General features: G+C 34.4%; 4 protein-coding genes across 5 annotated transcripts; all 4 read left to right on the top strand.

Moving 5' to 3' along the window:
- The first annotated feature begins 9,203 nt into the window (after positions 1–9,203).
- LOC121254076 (putative protein TPRXL) lies at positions 9,204–11,708 on the top strand. 2 transcript variants are annotated; one of them, XM_041154038.1, is made up of 7 exons: positions 9,204–9,516; positions 10,345–10,453; positions 10,549–10,668; positions 10,767–10,865; positions 10,971–11,123; positions 11,219–11,395; positions 11,485–11,708. In XM_041154038.1, exons 2-7 carry the CDS (start codon positions 10,391–10,393, stop codon positions 11,701–11,703), a joined length of 831 nt encoding a protein of 276 aa, XP_041009972.1. In that variant the 5' UTR covers positions 9,204–9,516; positions 10,345–10,390; the 3' UTR covers positions 11,704–11,708. The 2 variants fall into 2 exon arrangements, with proteins under 2 accessions (XP_041009972.1, XP_041009971.1); XM_041154037.1 differs by having other exon boundaries at positions 10,297–10,453.
- A 10-nt stretch (positions 11,709–11,718) lies between these two features.
- LOC121255130 (protein FAR1-RELATED SEQUENCE 5-like) lies at positions 11,719–13,284 on the top strand. The gene has a single exon (XM_041155411.1). It carries the CDS (start codon positions 11,719–11,721, stop codon positions 13,282–13,284), a length of 1,566 nt encoding a protein of 521 aa, XP_041011345.1.
- Positions 13,285–15,708: 2,424 nt separating this feature from the next.
- LOC121255129 (transcription factor BEE 3-like) lies at positions 15,709–16,117 on the top strand. The gene is made up of 2 exons (XM_041155410.1): positions 15,709–15,843; positions 15,950–16,117. Exons 1-2 carry the CDS (start codon positions 15,709–15,711, stop codon positions 16,115–16,117), a joined length of 303 nt encoding a protein of 100 aa, XP_041011344.1.
- Positions 16,118–17,796: 1,679 nt separating this feature from the next.
- LOC121254205 (thioredoxin X, chloroplastic) lies at positions 17,797–21,720 on the top strand. Its single transcript, XM_041154164.1, has 2 exons — positions 17,797–18,273; positions 21,266–21,720. The coding sequence occupies exons 1-2, from the start codon at positions 17,935–17,937 to the stop codon at positions 21,470–21,472; spliced, it is 546 nt and encodes a 181-aa protein (XP_041010098.1). The 5' UTR covers positions 17,797–17,934; the 3' UTR covers positions 21,473–21,720.
- Positions 21,721–24,602: the final 2,882 nt, after the last annotated feature.

The following is a 24,602-nucleotide window of genomic DNA, read 5'->3' as shown; positions in this document are numbered from 1 at the left end:
CTGTTCTGAGTTAGATGATAATTTGTGTTTCATAATTCCTCTGTATTCAATATCAGAGGTATCTGTTTCAACAATTTTAAAAGTATGAGGAGATGGAAACCCTAAGCATGGTAATTTCTTAATATGGGCTTTAATTTGTTTTATGATATTAGTATGTTTTTCTGTCCAATGAGGTGGATTATTTTTTAATCTTTTAAATAATGGTTTACATAATGATCTGAGAGATTGGTAAAAATCTGCAACATAGTTGAGATTTCCTAAAATTCTCTGTAATTGATTTTTATCTTTTATTTCATCTGAAAATTTATCAGCAAATTCTATTGTTCTACTAATTAGTGTAATAGTTCCTTGATAAATTACATGCCCAAGGAATCTAATTTTTTCTTGAAATAGTTTTATTTTTTATGATGAGACAACTAATCAATTTTGTTTGATAACTTGAATAAAAATATTTAAATGTTTCCAATGTTGTTCAATAGATGAAAAAAATATTAATACATCATCTATATAAACTATTGAAAAATAAATGAAAGGAGTAAATATTTCATTCATAATATTTTGAAATTCACTAGGGGTATTTTTTTAATCCAAATGGCATAACATTTCATTCAAAATGTCCAAAGGGGACTGTGAAGGCTGTTTTATATCGATCCTTCTCAGCAATTTGGATTTGCCAAAAACTACTTTTCATGTCGAATTTTGAGAATACTGTAGCATTATATAATTGGGATAATAAATCTTTTTTATTAGGAATTGGGTATCTAATCCATTGTAGTACCTTATTTAAAGGTTTATAATTTATTACTAAACGAGGAACTCCTCTTTCTAACTCTGCCTGCTTTTGGATATAAAAGGCAGCACAACTCTATGGTGATTTACTTTTCCTTATTAATCCTTTTGTTTTTAAATCATTAATTTCTTTTTTACAATATTCTAGTAATTCGTTATTCATTTGGATAGATCTAGCCTTGGTTAGAATGTTTTTCTCAGAAAACTCTTTTTCATAGGGTAATTCTACTATGTGTTGTTTTCTGTTCCAGAAGGCATTGGGCAGGTTAGAGCATATTTCATTTTCAATTGTAATTCTGAAATTATCAATTTTTTGAGTTAATAATAGGTCTTTTAACTGTTCTCGTATTTTTTTGTATTTTAATTCTTGTTTTAAGAAGTTTATTTGGTTTTCATTTCTTCTAATTCTATTTTTTGTTAAAAAATTAATCTCTCTGGTTAATGAAATTTTCTTTAAAGAGTTAATTTCTTTTGGTACCGGGGGAAATATGAATTTAAATTGTATCTCTTGTCCAAGTATTTTAGTAGAAATTCCTTCTTCTGTTACAGAGAAATGGTAAAGTAATGTAAGAAGAGGATTTCCTAATATTACTTTGGTGTTAATATTTTTTACTAAAATGAATGTTGTTTTAAAGCAAAGTCCATTATTACAGATATGTGCATTGGATAATTTATAATTTATATTCAATTTTGTTCCATTGGCTTGGGATAATGTTTCTTTTGTTTTTTCAAAATATTTAGAAGGTATTAATCATTTTTGTATACAATTTAGGTCCGCTCCTGTATCTAATAGAGCAATTGTAGCAAAAGAGAATTCTTGATTAATTGAAACTGTTACTTCAACATACCATTTTTGAAAATTTATCTTATTAAGAATATTAATAAAATTGTCCATTTCATCTAATGTTGAACATTCTCCCTGTTCAATTTTAGGTTCTTCATCATGAAGATTCTTTCCATTTTTCTCTATTTTTAATAATACGATTTCTTGTAATAATTGTTCGTTTGAAACTTCTAATTTAAGATTGGATATTTTTAAATTTCTAATTTCTTGTTTTATCTCATTGATTTCTTGTTGTATATCTTGAGTCGTAATTTTCTATTTGTCAGTTTTAAGTCTTCCTATTATTTCTGAAAAATTTTAAGGTGTTGAGGATGAAGTTATTGTAGTATTTTGATTATTAAATGTATCTTTTAATTTTTCTAAATAATCATTTCTTTCTTGAGAGTTGTTAATTTTGTCTATTAATTCTAATATAATATCTTCTTGTTTTGAAAGTACATTAATGGTTTTGTTACAAATGCAATTATCCTTATCTAGATAATTACAAATATGTACTTCATCTTCTTCTAATTTACTATCGGAAGATTGTTCTGAAAAACTTGATTATTTTAATTGATAAATTGTTTCTTCTTCTGAAGAACTAACCTCATCTTTACTTGAATGTATTATAAAAATGTCCATTAATTTGTCTTTTAATGTTTCAGATATATCTAATTCATTAATTTGTTGTTTGACTTTACAGTTTGATTTATAATGTCCTACTTTTCTGCATTTATAACAAACAATCTGCTTTTTCTTTTTATTAGTCTTTTTAGGACTTTTTAGTAGCTTATTATATATTAGTTTATCTTTTATCTTTTTATAAGGCTTTCTGTATTTTCGTTTTTTATTGGAATAATTCTTATAAATTTTTTTCCCTTTTTGTGTCTTCTTGAGGGGGCTAATAAATGAGTATAACCAAATTGTTCACAAAAAGTACCTAATTCCTTTCTAGCAAACTTCTTTTCTTTCTCCATCTTTTTTTAATATTAAATCGTTGCACATAGTTAATTCAGTTCTGTTAATCTTACTTATTATATCATCATATGTGAGATTATAAAAATCAATAATATCGTCTGATCTTAATAATGATTCTCGTACCTTTTGGGCGAAGTAATATGGAAGTCCAGCTATGAATTTTTCCTTCCAATATGGTTGTTGACAATCATTTCTGATCATAACTTTAGTTAGAAATACATCTTTATACCAACGGAAATCAGATAATGGAGGGCATTTAAGATTAATCAATAAATCACTACTTCTTTCTTTAAATTGAACGGGATCACCAACAAAGTGTTTAGTTAATGCATATATTAATGTGTTGACAGCATCTTCTAGGGGTAAATCATTTTCTGTTTTAATTATTTGCATATTTTCATCATATTTATAAGCTGTTAATATTCGTGACCTTTTATCATATGAAAGGTAATGATCCCACCAACCCTTTAGTTGGCCAGTAAATCCTGTAACAATAATGTGTGCTACCTGATGATCAGTTTTTCTGTCACTTTTATAGACGTTGACTATCATAATCATTTCTTGAAAATGATTTAGTATTTCATATTCAAATAATCCGTCTATATTCCATTCATATAATACATCTAGTGCGAAAGCTGATCTTACAATATGTTCTCTTTCCTCGAATTGCATATCCGGTGGAGTAGGTCTGGGATACCAATTACGAGTAATAGAGACATGCTGTTTTGAATCTCTAGCTGAAAAATTATTAACATGATCTCCTCTAATCTTGTTTATTTGTAGATCTAGATTTTTAAATTGGTTTTTAATATTACTAATTTCAGAGTCAGATATTACGGGTGAGCCTATTTTGCTTAATACATTAATATGTGGTTGTTTTGAAGTGGTAGCAGTGTTACTAATAGTTAATTTTTCTAATTTACTAGAGATCTGTTCTAATAAATCATTTTTGTTTTTGAAAAAAATCAATTTTAAATGGGATGAAATTTCATGGGGAACAAATAAGAGAATTTCTTCTATTTCTTTAATAGTGGGTTTTATAGGAGATATTTGGATTTCAATCCTTTCTAATTGCTTACCCATGATTTTTAGATATAAATTAGTATAATTGTTTTGTTGTATTATATTATCCAGGTTTTTCTCAATATTTGTAATATTATATTTTTTTTATTAGTGTAGCCAAAATTTGAATATTCCTCTGATTATACTTAATGACTTCAAAAGGAGGATATTCTTCATAAATAATTTGGTTATTTTCTCCTTTAATCCATTGATTAGCAGTCCTATTTATGGTAGATAATTGATTCGATTTATATATTTCAAACCATGTAAAGAAAGGTATATTGATCCGTATTTTTTGTAAATCTTCGTAATATTTTTCTTGAATATAATCTCTTTCTATTTTTGTAAAGGTTGAGAAAAATGTTATTCTTTTGTGACTATTTTCTTTTTTCATATAATCTTGTTTGAGATATTTTTTGTTAATTTTAAATTCTTCTTTATTCAGGGTATATATTTGGGCATCATCTCCCACTACTTGAGAATACGTCGGAGAATAGGGTTCTTTTTCAGGATTATGAGAGGTAGATGCTTTATCAGGATGTCTAATAGCATATACTAGCGTATCAATAATATTTCCAGGAATGATTCCTCGAATCTTGGTGTCAAGATTTTGGGATCTAGTATCAAAAGATCTTGTGTCAAAATTTGGGGATTTATTTCTAGAAATTAATATAAGAATAGATCTGGGTGTATGATAACTGGAGGGTATTGGAGAGGAATAATGTGAAAAAGATCTTCTAAAAGGTTGAAAAGCTATTTGAACTGTCCCATCCATTTTTTGATCTATGTATTCGAGATTATCTGTAGAATTATTTTCTATCTTAGGTGTTGGGGTAATATTCTCTAATTGCCATTCATTAGGAAGTGTGACTTCATTCCAATTGATTTGTTTAGGAATTAGTATACTAGAATTTTGTGTACTGGATTGTAATAATAATGTATATCCTTTAGGGCTAGTAATTAGAGCTTGTGGTTCTAATGTTGTTTTCATTAATTTATAATGAATCCTATAAACTACTATTAAAGCATGTGACCCTTTCATCATTTGATAGCCATTTGTTTTAATATTTAGCGTTAAGGCGTGTAAAATATTACCATCAAATAATGATAAAGAATAATTAAGATAACAATTAAAATAGACCGGTTCTTAGAACAAGCTAGATTCTACCATTCCGAGTAATGAATCATGAAAGTTATAATGTTTTCCGTCTCTTAAACAAAGCAATACTGAGGTATTTAAGCCATTTCGAGTGAATGACTTTATGGCTACTTGTACTAGTCCAATATGAATAAAAGAATAATTTTATTTTTTATGATGATCAATAGCCTTTTTTGTTAAGAGTTGTAATGATTCATAGTCATTATTTAAACTAATAGTTTTCTCTACTGTTTTAATTGTATAATTTGTAAGGAATGATAATTTAAAAGAAAAAGTAGAGATTTTGTATATTTGATTTTTTGGAACATCAGGAATTGTCCGGTCTTGTAGATTTCTTTCTATATCTATTATACTGTAGTCTTCTTGATTAATATTATCAGATTCTATAGGGATGCTAGTGGTAGATTCATTAGGTTTGAATAAAAAATTCATTGAGACAGATTTTAAACAAAAATTTCCTATTTCCAATGAGAAATAAGTAGATTAAGAACTTGAGGGAACACCACTGGGACCACCCTTATAGCCTTCTGGCTTGAATGGACTGACCATCAGTTTTTCTTGGCTCACCAACACAAGCTTTCCAATATACATTATTCTCTTTAGTTATGAGTTATCTTTGTAAAATTTGTATTAGTGATTCTTTACTTTTTTTTTTTTTTTTTAAAGGAAGTATCTTCAAATGGTTTCTTATACTATTAATTTCGTTTCTTAAGAAAGTGCAGTCAGCTTCATAGTATTCTATTGCAGCTTGTCTATTTTGATATACATGATATTTAGACATCATTAATGTATAATTTTGCCTCATTAATTGTTGTTGTCTTTTAAGATCTTTTATATTATCCATCAAGATTTGTAGTTCCATTCTTAAATTATATTCTGTATATTTTAACTCATACAAATTGCAAAAGTCAGTACAGCGCCAGTCCACCATCTTTCTAACACCACTAATATATTAACATACATATACTATTACTAATATCAATATACCATCTTTCTAACATACATTTTTTTTTTTGAACTAATCTTTCTGACATACATATACTAATATGAATAGATATATTTATCTATATAATATGGACCATATGATGTAATTTGTAAATTTATAATGTTATATATTTATTGGACTCATGTATTCATCATAACTTCTAGTGGATTATGATGAATACATGAGTTAATAGAAGTTAATACATGAGTTAAAACTAGAAGTTAATATTATAAATTTAGAAATAGTATATCTAGTGGATTATAAATCTATAAGACTAAGTCTATATACATAATTATGTATATTGTAAATTATATATATATATATATCTAACTTTTGGCTATTATATATATATATATATGTATAAATATATACGAGTCGAGCTCACGAGTCGAGTTGAGTTTCATACGAGTTTTTTCACGAACATTAATTGAGCCAGTCGAGCTTTATACGAGTTTATATCGTTTAATAATCGAGCCTAATTCTATGTTTATGAACAGCCCATTTAATATTCGATTCGAGTCGATTTCGAGTTTAATCGAGTCGAATTCGAGTAGCCTGTTCATTTTACAGCCCTAAATACATCATCCCACGTCTTCCAAGCCTTATTCTCCCTTAATAAAATGTTCTCATCTAGCAACTAAAGTATATCCGCCCATATAAAGAATTCACATCTCGCATCTCTCTGCACACAGTACGAACAACTAGTTACACATGATAAAGTACACCCCGCAACCAACAAATCGATATGCAAATCTGACAAATATAAAGTTGTTTAACCGTATTATGCAAAAAAAAATATATGGATATGCAAATCTGATAGATTTATTGACAAATATAAATCTGACAATAGTTTAGAAAAAAAAAAAAAAAAAAAACCAACAAGAAACTAAAATATTATTCCTATTCCCTTCTTATAATTGAAATATAAGTTGAAACACTCTAAATAAAGTGGTGTTACAAATAGACAATCAATTAAACCAATTGCAAAACATAATTTTTATTAAACCTGTACACTGTCAGCCAAATAAAAGGTGATGGGGAAGAGCAGGGAAAAGAAAATTTAAGCAAGTCTAACTGACAAGAAAAGTATGATATCCTTAATTTTTTGCAGATGTCTAGATCAGCAATATTGATTAGGTTTTTTCCAGCAGAATAAGGGATTACTTCTAGAGTTTTGTCGTGAAGGGAGAGAGGGAGAACAAAGGTAAAGACAAGAACTTTCAGAAACCTAATTAGGGAGTGATGCCATGCCAACACACTCGAACAGAAATGTTAGGCCACACGAGAGTATGGCCAAAGGTCTAAACAAAGTCAGCATAACGACTTTAAGAAATCAATAAATCCAAACCAACAAATCATATAGGGTCGTACCTTCACCAACTTGCTTAGTGCATCTAATTAGATGGAGTTATGACCCATTGATCAAGTAGGACATCACAGCTGCAAATAAAATATAGACATTAGTCTTTAAAATTGAATAGGAAACAAGCTCTACATTGTTTTGAACACTTCGTAGATATTGATAGAAGAGCTAATTTATAGATCACTCAGTACAACAACGCAGCACATGTGCTGCAAAAATTGGAAGACATATTGGCCATAAAAAATCAAAAGGAGAATTTAAGAGAACCACACTAAACTATAGTTCACCACTGATTGGTGATACCTAAAATTTTAACTTTATGAGATGGTAAAGCCAGTAAGCTATGAAATACAAATAGAATTAGAATTGACTTTATATATCTTTCTTCTTTACCTACCCCAGTCTCTTGCAAGGGCCGGCTACCCGTAAAATGCAGTTAAAACTAGAAGTATATGCATAACACTAGGGAAGAGGCCAACTACATGGCTGGGTGGCGGCAAATGCCCTCAATGAAGTTTCTATTAACTGTTGGGTTTGGCTCTTATTTTCTAAAATCTTGGGATATCTATTGAGTTTCCTAACAATGGAAAAGGCAACCAAAAAAAAAAAAAATCAAAGCAAATATTAAAAAAAAGTGTATTTGCTCGAAGACTAAACTGGGCAAAGGAGATTTGAAATCCATTACTTGTTCTTATAATCTACGAATCTAGTTAATACATCTATAGTTGATATTTAGATGGCTTCTATTGTTAATAACCAAATTACTAATTAAACTATAACCCACCCGCAATGTGAGAAGGGAGGGAAACCAAAACCAAAACACATTAAAAGGTCAAAAACTAACTTGATTTTGCAAGGGCATACTTTGAAACTTGGCCCGATTGATGATTATGCCAAATTTTTTGAGGTTAGGATTAGGGATAAGGTTAGGGTTAGGGTTAGGGTTTTGATGCTTTGTGGGCTTCACATTTCAGATCTAATATTTGAAGACAACAGGGCTTCATGGTTTCAAATCGGATTTGTAGTTCGGTGATGTGGTACGAGCCTGAGATAACAGGGTTTGTAGGTCTTGGGTTCGAGGAAAAGAGGAGTAGAAGTGCCTACGAGGACTGCTCTGTAGGCTTCAGATTTCAGATATGATGGAGAAGACCAAGTGGGTTCGTGGCTCTGGTGGAGAAGACCACAAAGCCTTCTTGAAAAAGATGATGGGAATGGAGAAAAAAGGACAAAGTTTGGATACAGCGAGAGAAAATGAAGATAAAATGTGAAAGTAAAATATGTAGGACACGAGTTTTGAGACTTGATTTCAAAAGGCAAACAACACCGTTATGAAACGTGCCACGTAGGATATGGTTCCGCACCGGTTTCTCAAACCGGTTGTAAGTAGTTTTTTTAAAATAAAAATGTTAGCGACAACCGCCCCTGCCTCTCTGCTACGAAACCTGTTGATGTGACAGGCTCTACGTCAGCAGATAAAATTAATAAAAAATGGGAGAAGGAAAAGGGACGAGAATGTATCTTGGTTAGAAACGCGGACGCGTTTCCCTTCTGTCTTCTTCTTTCTCTGATCTGTCATAAACCACCAAGTTGCTACACATACACTCCCTCTTTCAAATCCGTCATTTCATATCTCCCAACACAAACTCCATTTAACTAATAAATAAGTATGAACTGGATTTGAGTAAGTAAACGGTACCAAAAACATAAACAAAAAAAAGTCTTCTTCCTTTATTTTTTTCAGCTCCCCGCTCTTCATTGCCACCTATCTTGCCATCGCTACTGATTTCCAAAGCTCTCGCATCCTATTGCCTTGTAGAGCCTGGGTCTTGAGCTACTACTCCAAAAAAGGTAACATTTTTTTATCCCCCAGTCTGTTCTTGGGCCTGGCCTGAAATAGGTTCATTTCTATTTTTTGCGGCTCTCAGTCCTGTGCTGTCCGAGGTCTGCTACAGGCTGGCACAAGGCCGTGCCTGCGCGCGGACACCACTGATGTGGCAAAAATGCCACGTCAGCAATCTTATTTAAAAAAAAAAAAAAAAAAAAAAAAAAAAAGAAGAAAGAGGGCTGAGAATGAGAGAACGAGCGGGAGAACTGAGATTTTCGATGCGTGATTTTCGTCCCCTCTCGTCGATTGCGAAAATAGTGTTGATTAACAATTTCGGCACTCCTCCTCTCGTCAATATGCTTTTCGACTGAACTGGTAACCACGAACGAACGAAAATATGCTTTTCGGCACTGCCTAGTTTAGTAGAACAACATATTTTGCTGCCCAGTTCTACTATCATTGAGAAAAACAGATTTTTCAAAGTAGTGAGAAAATAGAAGGAGATCTATGCTGCCCAGTTGCTGCGAACCTGGTAATAATCTTCCTTTCAATTTCAAACTCATTACATTTTATTATAGTATTTTATACTTTTTATTTTGTGGTAAAGAAAACAACAGCACACCAATTGTTTGCAAAAAGGCCACAGAGTACAGTTCCATAATTCACGAAATTGCTTGTCTTTACATATACACGATAGGCCGTTATTGTTGTGGAATTTGTTATTTGCGTTGGTGATGCCTTAATATGTGGCAATGGCAATGCCTTATTATATTGTTAAGTTGTTTTTCCCTTTAATTATAAGATCCTAACGTAACACACCCAGATTATAAAGTGAACCCAGAAAGATTTATGGTACTGATGGGGCCATGTGTGAGTTGCTATAACCTATACATTCACATACATGCATTCTCTTGGCCATTGACTATTCAACCATTCTAATTAAAGTTCACTTCTTTAAAATTTTGTATCCTTTCAATCACGAAGTGAAATCAATGAATTCTAGAAAAGTGCACCAATATATTCTCAACCAACATCATTGCAACTCAGGAAATGGATTTCCAACTACAAAAACCTTTTTTGCCAACATATGGTCTGCTTCGGAAAAGTTGAGTGGATCACGCTACAATTTTCTTCCTTGCAACCAATCCCCCCCACCCTTACAAGGGCCTGACTCATTTACATAGTATCTATGCATGTAAGCTTGGCTGGTTTTTAAAAAATGACCAACTTGATTGTAATATTTTTTCCTCAAAAAATGCCGTGTGAAAAAATGTTAAGTGCCCAACTTGATTATGTATATATGTTGCTGCAGATTTGTATAAAGATTTATTGTAAAAAGTTGCATTCAATGTTGCTGCAGTATTTACGTAAAAAGTAAGACCCACTTGGTTTCGTTGTTGAGGTAAATGGAGAAAGAGAAAGAAGATGCATCCCGTATAACAGCTCCTATCACCAATCCATCAACGCAGGTATTTTAAACCTCTTTCAACAATTGGCGTATGTTTATTTTAAGCCGTAGTCATTGTCCACTGGTGTTGATTAACATTATGTTGCTATATGTTAGGACATATCAAGACCACTGTATCCAAATTACATGCCAAGTTACTACGGGCCAGTACCTCATGCGTGGTTACTACCTTTTGTGCATCCTCCAAGTGCCAGCCCATATCCATGGAGCAACCAGGTGATTGTTAGATGGTAAAGTAGTTCATGGGCTTTATGTTATGAAATTGAATATTGCCTCTTATTATTTATTTTTAAATTTTTTTGGGAGAACTGCAGCAAGACCCATGGAGCTCTACTGCTGCTGCCACGTCAAGTGCCGCCATACCAATGATGAGACCTCCTCCAACTGCCTACCCATATCCATGGAGCAACCAGGTGATAATTTCTTGGAATATTTATTGCAGTTAGTGTGCTTTAATTTTCTGAACTTCAATATTTCCTCTAATTATGTATGTTTAAATTTTTTATGAAAAACTGCAGCAACACCCATGGAACACTACCTCTGATGCCACGTCAAATATTGATGCCTTGAGTAGTTCCGCTAACGTGTCAAGTACTGCTGCCTTGTATAGTTCCGCCATACCAATGATGGGACCTCCTCCAACTGCCTACCCATATCCATGGAGCAACCAGGTGATCATTTTTTATAGTATTTATTGTAGTTAATGTTATACTTAAATATTGGTCTAAGTATTTATGTTTACATTTTTTTTTTTGGAAAACTGTAGCAACACCCATGGACCTCTACTTCCGCTCCCACGTCTAGTTCTGCAAGTAGTGTCAGCTCTAGTGTAGCTGCCAGTTCTAGTGTACAAACATGCGCTAGTGTCGCTGCTAGCTCATGTTCGGCGTTACCAACATTTGTTACTCCAACTTCTACCAACACATATCCATGTGGCAGTGAGGTGATATCTTGGATTCTCCACATGCACGGTCTTGTCAAAGTATCCAAAACATATTTTTTCATATAATACTTTTTTCTCTTATTTTACAGGAAAATAAAGTGCAACAAAGTAACTCTGTTGAAGAAATTAGTGAGGCCACATTAGACTCGATAGAAGTTGAAGCGCAATCTACTACCTCTTTGGGTAATACAGTTGATACGAATGAGGCTGGCACTGATGGGGGTGATATAACTGAGGAGCCAAAGCCAGGGATGCGCTTTGAGTCGGAGAATGAGTTGATGAATTACTATAAACATTATGGAAAATGATGTGGTTTTCCGGTAATGACACAAAGGAGTAAAAGAGAGAAAGATGGGACTGTGAAATATGTCACTGTGGGATGTGCTCGGGATGGGAAAGCACGAAATAGGGCGTCAAATGTCTCCAAGCCTCGGCCAACAAGCAAGACAGACTGCAAGGTAAGGATGAATGTCATGTTAAAGGATGGGAAGCTGTGTGTGACATCCGTATTTAACACACACAATCATGGGCTCAGTCCAAGAAAATCCAGATTTTTTAGATGCAACAGAGAAGTTAACGAGTCTGTTAGGAGGGTGTTGGATACTAATGATGAGGCTGGCATACGGATGAATAAGAGTTTCCATGCTCTTGTGACTGAAGCGGGTGGGTATGAGAACGTACCATTTGGAGAAAAAGATTGTCGTAACTATATTGACAAGGCACGACACCTGCGTCTTGGTAAAGGTGGTGCTCAAGCGCTGTTTGAGTATTTTAGAAGGATGCAAAACAAGAATGATGGTTTTTTCAGCCTCATGGAATTAGACGATGACGATAGACTGAAAAGTGTGTTTTGGGCGGACGCCCGTAGTAGAGGGGCAGACAACTACTTTGGAGATGTGGTAACATTCGATACCACATACTTGACAAATAGGTATGGAATGCCATTTGCACCTTTTGTGGGTGTAAACCATCATGGACAGTCAATCCTTTTGGGTGCAGGCCTTATTTCAAGTGAGGATACAGAATCGTTTATTTGGTTATTTAAAACTTGGCTTGATTGCATGGATGGAAAAGCGCCGAATGCTATTATTACAGATCAAGATCGCGCAATGAAAAATGCAATCGCCATTGTCTTCCCGAACACGCGGCATAGATATTGCTTGTGGCACATATTGCGAAAGGTCCCTGAGAAAATTGGTTCACATGGTCAATACAAATGTGGCCTGAAAAGTAAATTGCTATCTTGTGTATATGACTCCCTTACAATTGAGGAGTTTGAGAATTCTTGGAAAAGCCTCAATGATACTTTCAACTTGCATGAAAATGCATGGTTGCAAAGCTTATATGCAGAAAAAGAGTTTTGGGTGCCGGTATATTTAAAGAACTCGTTCTGGGCTGGAATGAGTACAACTCAACGCAGTGAGAGCATGAATGCTTTCTTCGATGGCTACGTGCATGCCAGAACAAACCTTAAAGAGTTTGTTGATCAGTTCGACAATGCTCTCAAGAAAAAAGTTGAGAACGAAAACCAAGCTGACTTCAATTCATTTAACTTCACCATTCCTTGCATATCACACTTGGCTCTTGAGAAGAAGTTTCAAGATGTATACACAAATGCAAAATTTGAGGAGGTTCAACAAGAGATAATGGGAATGATATATTGTCATTGTCGTTTCGAGAAAATGGAGGGAGTAATCGCAATTTACTCGGTCGATGATCAAGTAAAGGCTGAAGATTTCATCAAGGAGGTTACGTATACTCTTTACTTTAATGAGGCTGAGTGTGAGGCGAAGTGTGTTTGTGGGTTGTTTGAGACGCGAGGGATAATATGTAGACATATTCTTGCAATCTTTTCAGCTAAGAAAGTCCGTGAGTTGCCAGAGAAGTAAATATTAGACCGGTGGCGGAAAGACATAAAACGGGCTTATACTATTATTCCGACCAGTTATGACGCTGTTGATCAGAGACCTGAAACTGTTAGGTATAAACGTATTTTGAGAACTTTCAATGAGGTAATAACAAATGCAGTTTCGTGCGATGGTCATACTGAGGAAATGATTTCAAACTTGTATGCGATGAATGAGGTTTGGCGCACATCGAAGCCCTCCAACACGGTATCCAATGTTGGAGGAAGTACCGTGAATGCATTCATAGAAGGAAGTTCCAAGAAGGTGCTAAGTCCCCATGTTGTCAGAGGCAAGGGAAGACCCCAGCGTAAGAGGAGGATGTCCACGATGGAGGAAAGAGTGAAGAAAATTAAAACTAAGACTGCAAATAAGAGAAAAGATAAAGGAAAAAGTTGCACTGTGGTAGGAGCATATTTATTGTAAATTATTACCTAATGTTACTTCTACTTACTTCTGAACTCTAATTATTTTTTATGTTGTCAGAGGCGTAGATTGGACACCGAACCATTGGAAAGCACTGAAAACCAACTCGGTCTATCGGAAATGAGGATGCAAGAAAGTGTACAAACTCCCATAATAGTCAATGAAGAAAGTGGACAACATCCAGTGATGGGGACACAAGAAAGTGTACACTTTCTTCTTGAGGTCATTTTTTTGTATAGTTAGTGGTTTTTATTATGTGGGTCTTACTTTGTCTGCTATTATGTTCACAGATACAACTAGGAATGGATGGAACGCAGCCGGAGACGGAATTTGGAACGCAACCCAGCAGTTTCTTGTAGCAAGATTTTAGAGATCCATTATGTTTACTAGGCTTGAGTGTTGATGGAATTTGGGTTGTTTGTGGGTTTGTTGGCATGTGTGTGTTAGGGGTGATTTTGTAGGAATTTGCGTGTTGGTGTTGGTATATTGGAGTATGTGATGTATTAGTGGTGAAAGTGTATGTTTTGTATATGTGGCATAGTATTTGAGGCCATGCTTTGCACATTTTGTATCCAAGTACGCTATATATGTAAATTTGAGTTTCTATCCAAGTACTCAATTTATGTGGTTTTGATTGAATGTGAATGTTTGATTGGTTATGAGTTGAGATTATACTGTGTTTGATATTGCCTCTTATGTCCACATGGAAAAAAGTAACTCAATAAACCTGTAGTTTAGTCCTGTCAAATATTTTATATATATTCATTATAAAATAAAGTCTTAGGAATGAAGATTTTATACAAATCAGAATAACGTCTCAAATACATAATTTGAAAGACTCGACTTACAAACGCTAAGTTTCTATAAAATACAAATACAAACTCGTCAACGCAGTGACAGTATCAAATATAAGTAAATAACTATAGCTATTAGCCAAAGTACAAGAAATAGTTTGCGTGCATGTAGCATGTCGGCTTCTTGACTGCGAAACTGGGCGTGATCATTATGGAGTGCCAACTCCCTCTTCTCGAACTCTGCTTCTCTTTTTTTAAGTTCTTCATCTTGCCTTAATACTTCTGCTTCTCTCTTTTTAAGTTCTTTCTCTTTCTTTAATACTTCTGCTTCTCTCTTTACAAGGGCTTGCTCTTTGTATTCACTACTATCAGACCACTTGAAAAAGTTGCACTGTGGTAACCCCTGATTATAAATAAATAATCAAGGCAACTTGAGGTCAAAATTTTTGTCATTATTACAGTAATATGAAAACATAAACTTGCAACTACTATTAATTGCAACTACCTCTTTGTTGTAGAGTGGACACCCAAAGAAAGGTCGCCCCGGATTTCTTTGAGTATTTGATATTCTAAGTACAGCTTAATTCCCACAGCTGCACATTGGGACGTTACTCGATGTACGATTAAGCAACGATGTTGAAGCAACTGATGACGACATTCTAAATCTGAAAGAGATGTGAGACATAACGTCAGTTATCAGCATATTCACTCTGCACTAAATTTCTATAAACCTTGACCATTTTCTAGAGGTTACCCACTTTTGAGACTTCATATGTGTTTTACATGAAAATATACTATTATGTAGCACTATACTGATATGAATCAGTTGTTGGATTTTGAACATGTTCTCTTAACTCATATGATAACATTAACACCACATCAACTTAACTAGGCCTTGGAGACTTAGCCCCATGTTTAACTAAGAGGTGTTTCTAGTGCTATCTTTTGAAAAAAAAAAAAATCAGAGAGACAAGAATCTTTCACACCTCAACTGCCAAAATGAATTGCCAAGCCTTCATACCTCAAGATCAACAAATGACGTTTTCCAGGAAAGCAAGAAGAGAAAAGTACTGGAGCTGTCAACAAGCAGTGAGGATGAAGAGGAAAAACAAGAGGAAGGCATTCATGTTAGAGCAAAAAGAGGCCAAGCTACTGATAGTCACATTTGACAGCTCAAGAGTATATTTGTATGTTATTCATCGAATGTATTTGCAAAATCCATGAGAAGTTGAAATGCAATACCATTTATTTGGATCAGGTGAGAAGGCAAAAAATCAATTACAAGTTGAGATGCTTGCAAGACCTAGTTCCTGGATGCCTCAAGGTAGATTCTTTTTGTTATTTTTATGTGTATATGTGAGTTCATGCTTGCATTAATTGTTTGTGTGCTTAAGTGTATATGTTCTGTAATATGACCCTGAAATTCACAGACAATGGGAATGGCAGCGATGTTGGATGAAATTATCAATTATGTCCATTCACTGAAGAATCAGGTTGAGGTAAGTTGGAAATTAATAAACAAACCAAGGTGTAAACACGATGATGCTGTCATATTGAAATCTAAAGCACTAGCAATTAAAATATTCTTGTTTCTCTGATTTTTTTTTTTTTAAGATAGCATTAAGTATGTGAGAGAGTAGGATTGTTTTCTTTGCATTCAGTTTGAATTAACTCAGTAGGGGTATTCTTGTAGATATCTTAGTATAGTTCTTTGGAAGCTATCATATAGTGTTGGGCAGAGTTTTAAGTTCAAAGTTACAATGGAGACTTTGATATCCATGGTTTTAACTTGGGCAGGTAGAACTAATTCTATTTCATGTAGCATTAAAATCAATTATAATAACATGATCGATGTTGATTTGATGGATGGAAATTAATGTTAATGAATACGAGGGGATTATATATCTGCTGCTTGGATTGGTGTTGACTTGATCTTAACTCTCAAGGAATGTTGGGAAACTATATATGCAAGAAATGAGCTGTGTTATTTATAAGATCATGTCAATCGAATTTGTGCTGGCCAGGAATGCATGCATGCTAATAATTCCTTTATATATTCATCATCGATCATGGCATGATGATCATGATCAAGGAATGCGCTTCGTATAAAATAATCTCCTTACATCAAAAGCATGATCAATTCTTATCCTGAATCAATTCTTCATGTGGAAGGGTAGATTGTGGAAGAAGCGACCCATATTTTTAATAATTCATGCAAAGTGAAGATGTGCATACCGAGTATGTGTGATTCCAAGGCATTTATTAAATAAAAAAGGAAGATATATCTCATATTAGGGCTTTGGAGACACTCAATTCAATTCTTTGTATTTGGTCTTTCTATTAGTATTTCCATTATATATGAAAAAGAAGAATGAAATGGATAGTCAAGGAAAATACAGGGTGATGGTTGATGGAATGCCCATCCTGCTTTTGTTACTACATGATGTACATATACATTGACAAGTAATTTTTCTTTCTGTTTCCTATAATATGATGTTCATGCCTGTATGTAAGACGTGGAATGCAAACTAATTAAATGGAACCAACCATTTAGGAAACCCAATCTCCCTTGAATCAAACTAATCAGGAACCCACTTCAATCCAAAATAAATAGCTATTCATACCAATCTACGCCTGCCTTGTTGCTAGCAGAAGTACAGGCTCAATAATCTCCTTATATCCAAAATAAATAGCTAACAGCAAAACAACAATTAGAACTTCTACTATAAAAACACATACAATCTACTATAAAATACATACAATGATTCAGGGCTAACAGCAAAACAACAATTAGAACTTATAAGCACCACAAAATCATAAGGAGAAACGAAAGTAACCTCGGATGGCGCCGTTTGGTGGATCGCTAGAGCGCAAATCTTCCTCGGCGTCTCACAGGTGCGTTAGGGTTAGGTTTATCTTTGGGAGCGAGATCGGGTAGGGACTCGTTAGGGGAAGAAAGGGGAAACGAAGAATAAGAAAGGGGAAGAAAATTTGAGAAACGAATAGGAGATTCGATGAGTATGGGAAACGAAAGGAAGAGGGATTCGAAATCGCCCTGGGAGAGCAGAAAGTTCGTGGGAGGGAGGGAGGGAGACGGATCGTAGAAGAAATCCAAAACACCACGTTTTGGTTCACGCAGGCAGCCATAAGAGTGGAAACAAAACGCACCGTTTCGTTTCCACGTAGGATGTCGTCCGCGGGGAGGCGTAACTCGTGCCTGCGTTTAGACATTTTCTTTTGATAAATAATCCCTTGGATGCTTGTTGAAGTTTCGAGTCTTCACATCACGTCACATTGCTACGTTTGTGACCACAAATTAGGAGTGGCTTCCACGCTATCGCCGATGATAATGCTCTATGCCTCTATCCAGTCTTTCTCACTCTCTGCCTGTTGATCGATCTCAGCTTGACCGACGATGGACACTCTCCTCTCGCATTCAGCGTTATTTTTAAGGCCACCCTTCCTCCCGGTTTGTACATTTACCTCAACCTCCAGCTCCCCAACCGCTTGGTTGGCGCCCAGCTGCTCCAAGAACCTCTTTTTGGCGTCTCGAAGCCAAAGAAGATCACCGTGGTTGCGTAATTCCTCTGCTGCTCGCAAGTTTTCGATAACTTGCGGTGGTATTACGGAGATAAACGAGACCCAGTTCTCTGACATTGTCTTGAAGTCCGACCGTCCTGTTCTCGTGGAGTTTGTCGCCAATTGGTGCGGTCCCTGCCGCTTAATCTCCCCTGCTATCGAATCGGTCGCCCAGGTTTGATTACTGTCGTTTCTCCTTCCAATTCATCTCTTGCCATTAAAAACCTATGTAGGCGTTGTTTATGGTCCGTAAATATATAACTAAGAAAGCTGTTTTATTATATCTAGTTTTGGTTCTTGATTGCTGCTTACAACTTGTACGTCGTGCACAAGTTTCTGTTCTTCTCAAATCAACGCTTGTAAAAGTCGTTGTCCTTATTATATTAGACCTCCATGGTTGGTGGCCATGGCCCATGGACCACCATAGCTCTCCACGGCTCCATGGCTCTTGGTCCACTTCCACGACCATGTTGGACCTCCTTTGGCCGTCGAGGTTGAACCTCCATGGCCTTGGAGGATGTCCATAACCTTCTATGGCCATCTCCGTAGAGGTTCCCCCTCCATGGCCACCAACTTCCGTGGACCAAACTGCTCAATTTTTTATATATTTTTTGAATTTTCAATTTTAGGACTAAATAGTTTCTATTTAAAATTTGATGAAATACCCAGGAGACGTATTTGATTACCTTAGCTGGTCTCTTAATGTTACAAAAAGAGGTTTTATAAATTCAAATCTTCCAAAGCATACTGAATTATAGACCTAGTTTCCTTTATTTTATTATGGTTATATACATTTATGTTTGTGGGAACAAAGAAGTAGAAGGTTTATGGCAATCCCGTTTGAAAAAATTAAGAAAGAATGAATGAAGGAAAACAAAACTACAGTTAGAAAATGCAAAGTTAACAATAAATCAATGCTTATAAAAAAAATTGACAATAAATCAATATCATTGGCAAAGTCGATACGCCTCTCTTTAATGGTTGTTTTAGTTTGCGCTTGGACGGTAAGACTATCTCCGATCATCTGAAAAAGTTTCGTCTGAAATAACACAATTTAATTCATCCGAAATAACCTCATTTTTTTCATCTTAACTCAGCACTGTTCATTGATGGGACTTTCATTTGTAAAACATATAAATAAAATAATTATTCCATCACTGCTACAACAAACCAATCATGGGACTCACTACTTTTTCAACTTCCCATAAGAAAGTTACATAGCTCAATCTATTTCATACATTCAAACACATCTTATTGGGACTCCCAAAACTCACTCAAACATTTTAACTTGCTACTGTTCACTGATAACTCAGATCATCTGAAATACTCTTATCATCCAAACGGAGCCCTAGTGTGAAACTCAGCTAGTTGCTTAAGTTCCTACACTGAACCTGATTAACCGTGAGGTTTATAATAATAAGCCAGGAAATTCTTATTGGTTTCCTGCAATAATGGGACCTGAATTACATATAATACACACACACACACACACACACACACATATATATCAGACTATGGAGATTAAATTCAGATTTGAAGTGTCTCAAACTTACAGAATAAGGGTGTGTGAGTTTTTTAATTGGTGAAGAAACGGTGCTTATTTTGTTACTTTTGTGAAGTCTGCAGTCTGAGTTTAGTTTGCTCTTGGCTGGAATTTATCCGACCTGAAAACAGAATGGCTGGTTTCAGAGCTGTAACGTCTCAATGGAAGGCCCAAACCACATGACCTATATTCTAAAATGACTAGTCAATGATACAATTGGAGCTTCATTGGAACCTTATAAAGAGCAATAACTTCTCCTTCCCAAGCAATATGGGATCTCATACACCACCTACTCTTATTCATATCATATGGGGTATCACAACCCTTAAATTCCCGACGTACTCGTCGGGCCTGTCCATTGTAGGTGGCACGGCTCAAGTCCCACATTTCTGGTTGGTATAGTCTCTAATACCATTTGTAGCACCCCAATGGAAAGCCCAAACCACATGACCTATACTCTAAAAGGATTAGTCAATGATACAATTAAAGTCTCATTGGAACCTTATAAAGAGCAAGAACTTCCCCTTCCCAAGTAATGTGGGATCTCATACACTACTTACCCTTATTCATATCATATGAGGTATCACAAGAGCATACTATTGACAGAGTTCTTGTGTGCCATATATTTTCTGGCTGTCATTCCATTACTATTGATGATTGGGATAAAAGTTTAAAAGCTATCAACAAAGTTCTTTTCATTTGTTTAGCGAATCTCTTCTTGGATGTCACATGATCATTAATTAGACATCAACACTAGAGATCGCTTTTTTTTGGTGGGACTGACTTTTTTTTTTCCCAAAGGCTTGTATGCCCGGGGGCTTGTACATATCATTATTGTTTGTTAATTTTGGCTTGAGCCATCATTGATATTTCAGGTTCATATGCTGTTTTGGAATGTATCTTGCTTCTATCAAGCAGTCCTCGACACTTCCCTTTTTCCATGAGATTTACCTGTTGGAAATGCAAGTAAATCACAGAGGCCATAGCACTGCACAAACGCATTTCCTCCATACTTGCACATTTCAGCAATTTGATTCTAAAAAAATAAGGCTTGAAATCAAAGACGTAAGTGTAGCATTTGATCGGTGAACAAACCTTTAAATGTAAAAAAATGTGTTCTTTGGCATCCATTTGAAGTATGTTTCAAAATAAAGCTGAAAAAAATCCCATTGGAAGTGTCAATTGGCTGTGCTTTGAGCACTGTTGTGAATTTTGAACCACAGTTAGGATCCTTATTGTTTATTTCATAATGTTTTATTTTGTCAATAACGTTTGGTGAAATTTTATTATTTTGTTCAAGTGTTTTGTAGTGTGCTATGTGTTTTCTTCAGTTATTAGCTCCTCTTTGAGGAATTCAAGAACTTGGATGAAAACACGATCTTTCTCTCTTTGTATCACTTTTGTTGTGTCAAGAAGAACATTGATAAATTTGAAATCTCAGCCTCTAATTTAACACCTCTGAAGATTTCTAAGGTTTCCTAAGTAATTACCTCGATGATAAATAGTTGATGGGCCAAAATTATGAATAATTTATCAAGGAAATGGGAACTGCTTATTCATCTTCAATGTTGCATGTTTATTATTCATAGTAATTCCTGAAGCAGAGTTGGTTTGCAACTTTTAGGAATATGGAGACAGATTGACGGTTGTAAAAATTGATCATGATGCAAACCCTCGACTAATTGAAGAGTACAAAGTTTACGGATTGCCAACTTTGATCTTCTTCAAGAAGGGGCAAGAAGTTCCAGAAAGCAGGAGGGAAGGTGCAATTACGAAAGCGAAGCTTAAGGATTATGTTGATGCCTTATTGGAGTCACTATCAGTTGCCTAGTCTGCTGAGCAAACATGATCATTTTTTTTTTTTCTCATATCTAGAAATGTATAAGGAAATCGTCCAATATTGACAGATCATTTACTTGTATGTTCCTGCATGTACTTCGTTACGAAGTCGTATATCCATTCAATTGTATAATTTGAGGAGTCAAGTGCAGAGAACTTTCATGAATCTGTTAAGGATATTGTTAAGGAAGACAACTTACCAAAACCTTTTAATTGCATATTACATTAATGTGTTGTGTATACTGTTGAATTCTAAACCTTTGAATCCCTACTAAAATAGTGTATGTGTATTCATCTCAAATTTCAGTAAGGCAATTAGCGCTTTTATGTTGTGAACATCTTATTATGATTATGTAAGATAGTAATCAGTATGATGGATGATATGTGCAATTTACACCAGATTTTCAAGTTCTTGCACTTGGACATTGTAGACCGTACTTGCCTATTGAATTGTCTTGAGACACTACGCCAAATATAGCGACAACAATTCGAGCACAACCCCACGGGCAAGCCGTAGAAGTTAGTTATTCAGGGTGAGCTGAGGCGTCCTGGGTGAGTCGTCTAAATCGGACTGATGAACGTGCGGAAAACTTTCTACCGATGGATGTCAAGTAACTTATGTAACTCGCACCAAGAGACCCACATAATAAATAAAATGCTTCATTAAATCATAATAAATGCTTTCCATAAAACCAAGTCATTAAACATTCCTTTAACGACAACCCCAACATGCGTACATGTATATACTCAAATTATGTACGAATTCACAAAATAAGAGCATCATTGACTAACTTCGGTAAAGAAAAAGAATTAAGGGTAGTACTGTAAGAGATGGAGAGAGAGCTTGTATTAACAGAGGAATGAGCTGAGAGGGAAGAAATCCTTCCTAAACATGAGGGTGCAGCAGTGAAAAGTACACACTGGCCAAAACCATTATTTTGTGAAACCTATGCGTAGGCAAGACTCAAGATGGTTACCTCTGGGTAATTTTTGTGCAGGTGCTGAGAATAGTAAGATGATGACCAACAAGGTGACAGTCCTAAGCCGTGGTTGAAAAACAATCTACTGTTGTGGGTCTATGCAGAGGAGATATATAGGGGCATCTTAGCATTGGAGTTATTACTTACAGCTGGGAGTCCACAGTGGTGGTATTGAAACTTCGAGGTCGATTTCATGGTGTAATAGCTTGGTTCCGAATGTGTTGATAACTAGAAAAGGAAAACAGAGGCAGTAAAAGGGAGAGACTTGTACCTAAAATGAACCGCACTGAGAGGGACAGAATTGCAGCAACAAGGCTCAAGGCTGGAGAGTTTTTCTGACTGTTAAGAGTTATGTATTAGTAAATGTTATGCCTTACCTTTATAGATAGCATTGTAGTCAAAGCTGTCATGGAGAATTATCTACCCATGAGTTCGAAATACTCGATAGAATGATTTGTAGTGATAAGATAAATGCTATCTTGAGTTGTTGCAGTCTGTTATGGTTTGAATTGAAGATGATGACGGTGCTACCTATGTGTGCCTTCGTCAGTCCGTCCATCATGGTGAAAGATACTTTATCTACTTTTGTTTGAAGGTTTTAAATGTTTGCATGCTTATACTGTCATTAGCACCGTGTGCTACTCTCTCCCTCTCTTGCTATACAAGTCGAGCAGCATTTATTTTCAGTCTCTATCTTGACGATGCAATCAATATAATTAGCGAGTCTTTGCATGCTATTTGGCATTTTCAGCAATTTTACAAGGTGTTTGTTTACCATTTCCAAATTTTGATGTATTTGTTATTTTAATACAGAAACCATAACATTTAGACCAGAACAGAGGGTCAACTATGCCGATGAAAATTCTGGCCGAAGCCATCGTGGCAAAATGGTGTAAAAGTACGACATAAGATATATATGACAAGCAGAAAGGATTGAAGTTTACATGATATCTTTGGTTTTTAAATTTATTCCATATGTAACTACCAAGGTGTCTATTTTTAAAAGAGAACTACTACGATCATAAAGAGATTATACAAAAAAATCTCACAAACTGATAATGTTTCTGTAATCTATTAGATTTATTTTATAATAAAAGTAACTTTAAAATCTGATGAACCATATAAAATCACGTCAGTTTATGAGTTATAGTTAGAGCAAATTTAAATTTTTTTAGGAATCCTTGGTTTGTGGATTTATGACAAGTTTTTCCGCTACATATTATAATAATGTATAGAACTCATCCGCCATAGGAATGGATATTAATAAGATTATGGGCTTGTTTGAATAGTAAAATGATATAGTTTTAGATGAATCGAATAAAATATTGTTAGAATATTATTTTTTAATATTATTATTATTTTAAGATTTAAAAAAGTTAAATTGTTTATTATAATTTATATAAAAATTTGAAAAAATTGTAATAATGAGATGAGATAAATTAAGAATATTTCTATATCCAAACCGAACCATATGCGATACCCTCTTCTTTTATAATATAAAATAGAAGAGTACATAACAGTATTGAGTCATGTGAGTTCTAAACGGTACATCATCAATGATAAATAATATCAATAATCCATTTTGTGATAAAAATAACATATGATTTATTATAAATTTGAGACTGCTTATCTATTAGTCATATAAATACATATAATTGGCTTAAGTCGCTTGCAATTACATAATATAGTTTTGTTAATAATTAGGTAACTAAGTACTTCAACGAATTTAGGAAAATTATAAGATTCCAACAATGAAAATTAGTTTTTCCATAAAATAATAATTTATGAAAATAAACAAGCCTAGATATAAACGCAACTCGATGATGAGGTTGAACTCCATTTATGCTCGAAAAATATTAAATAAATTAAGTTTAGAAATTCAATACTCAACAAAATCAATTACGGTCAGTCTTGTTTGAAAACATAACTATTCTCAAATATTTTCATTACTATTCAAAAGTATTTTAAGATATCCAAATGAGCCAGTACGCTAATAAATTGTGATATGGAAAAGGAAATCAGTTGAGAAATAACAGGCAGCTTACAAAGTAATAAAACATTATTACATCGAATGCACCATAACCTAACCTAACAATTAGATAGGATACTTGAAAAATAAGATGAGATGAGAAATCAGATAAT

This window comes from Juglans microcarpa x Juglans regia, chromosome 3D, assembly GCF_004785595.1.
Source record: "Juglans microcarpa x Juglans regia isolate MS1-56 chromosome 3D, Jm3101_v1.0, whole genome shotgun sequence".
Lineage (NCBI taxonomy): Eukaryota > Viridiplantae > Streptophyta > Magnoliopsida > Fagales > Juglandaceae > Juglans > Juglans microcarpa x Juglans regia.
Note: the sequence above shows the minus strand (reverse complement) of the source record. Positions and strands in the feature narration are given on the sequence as shown.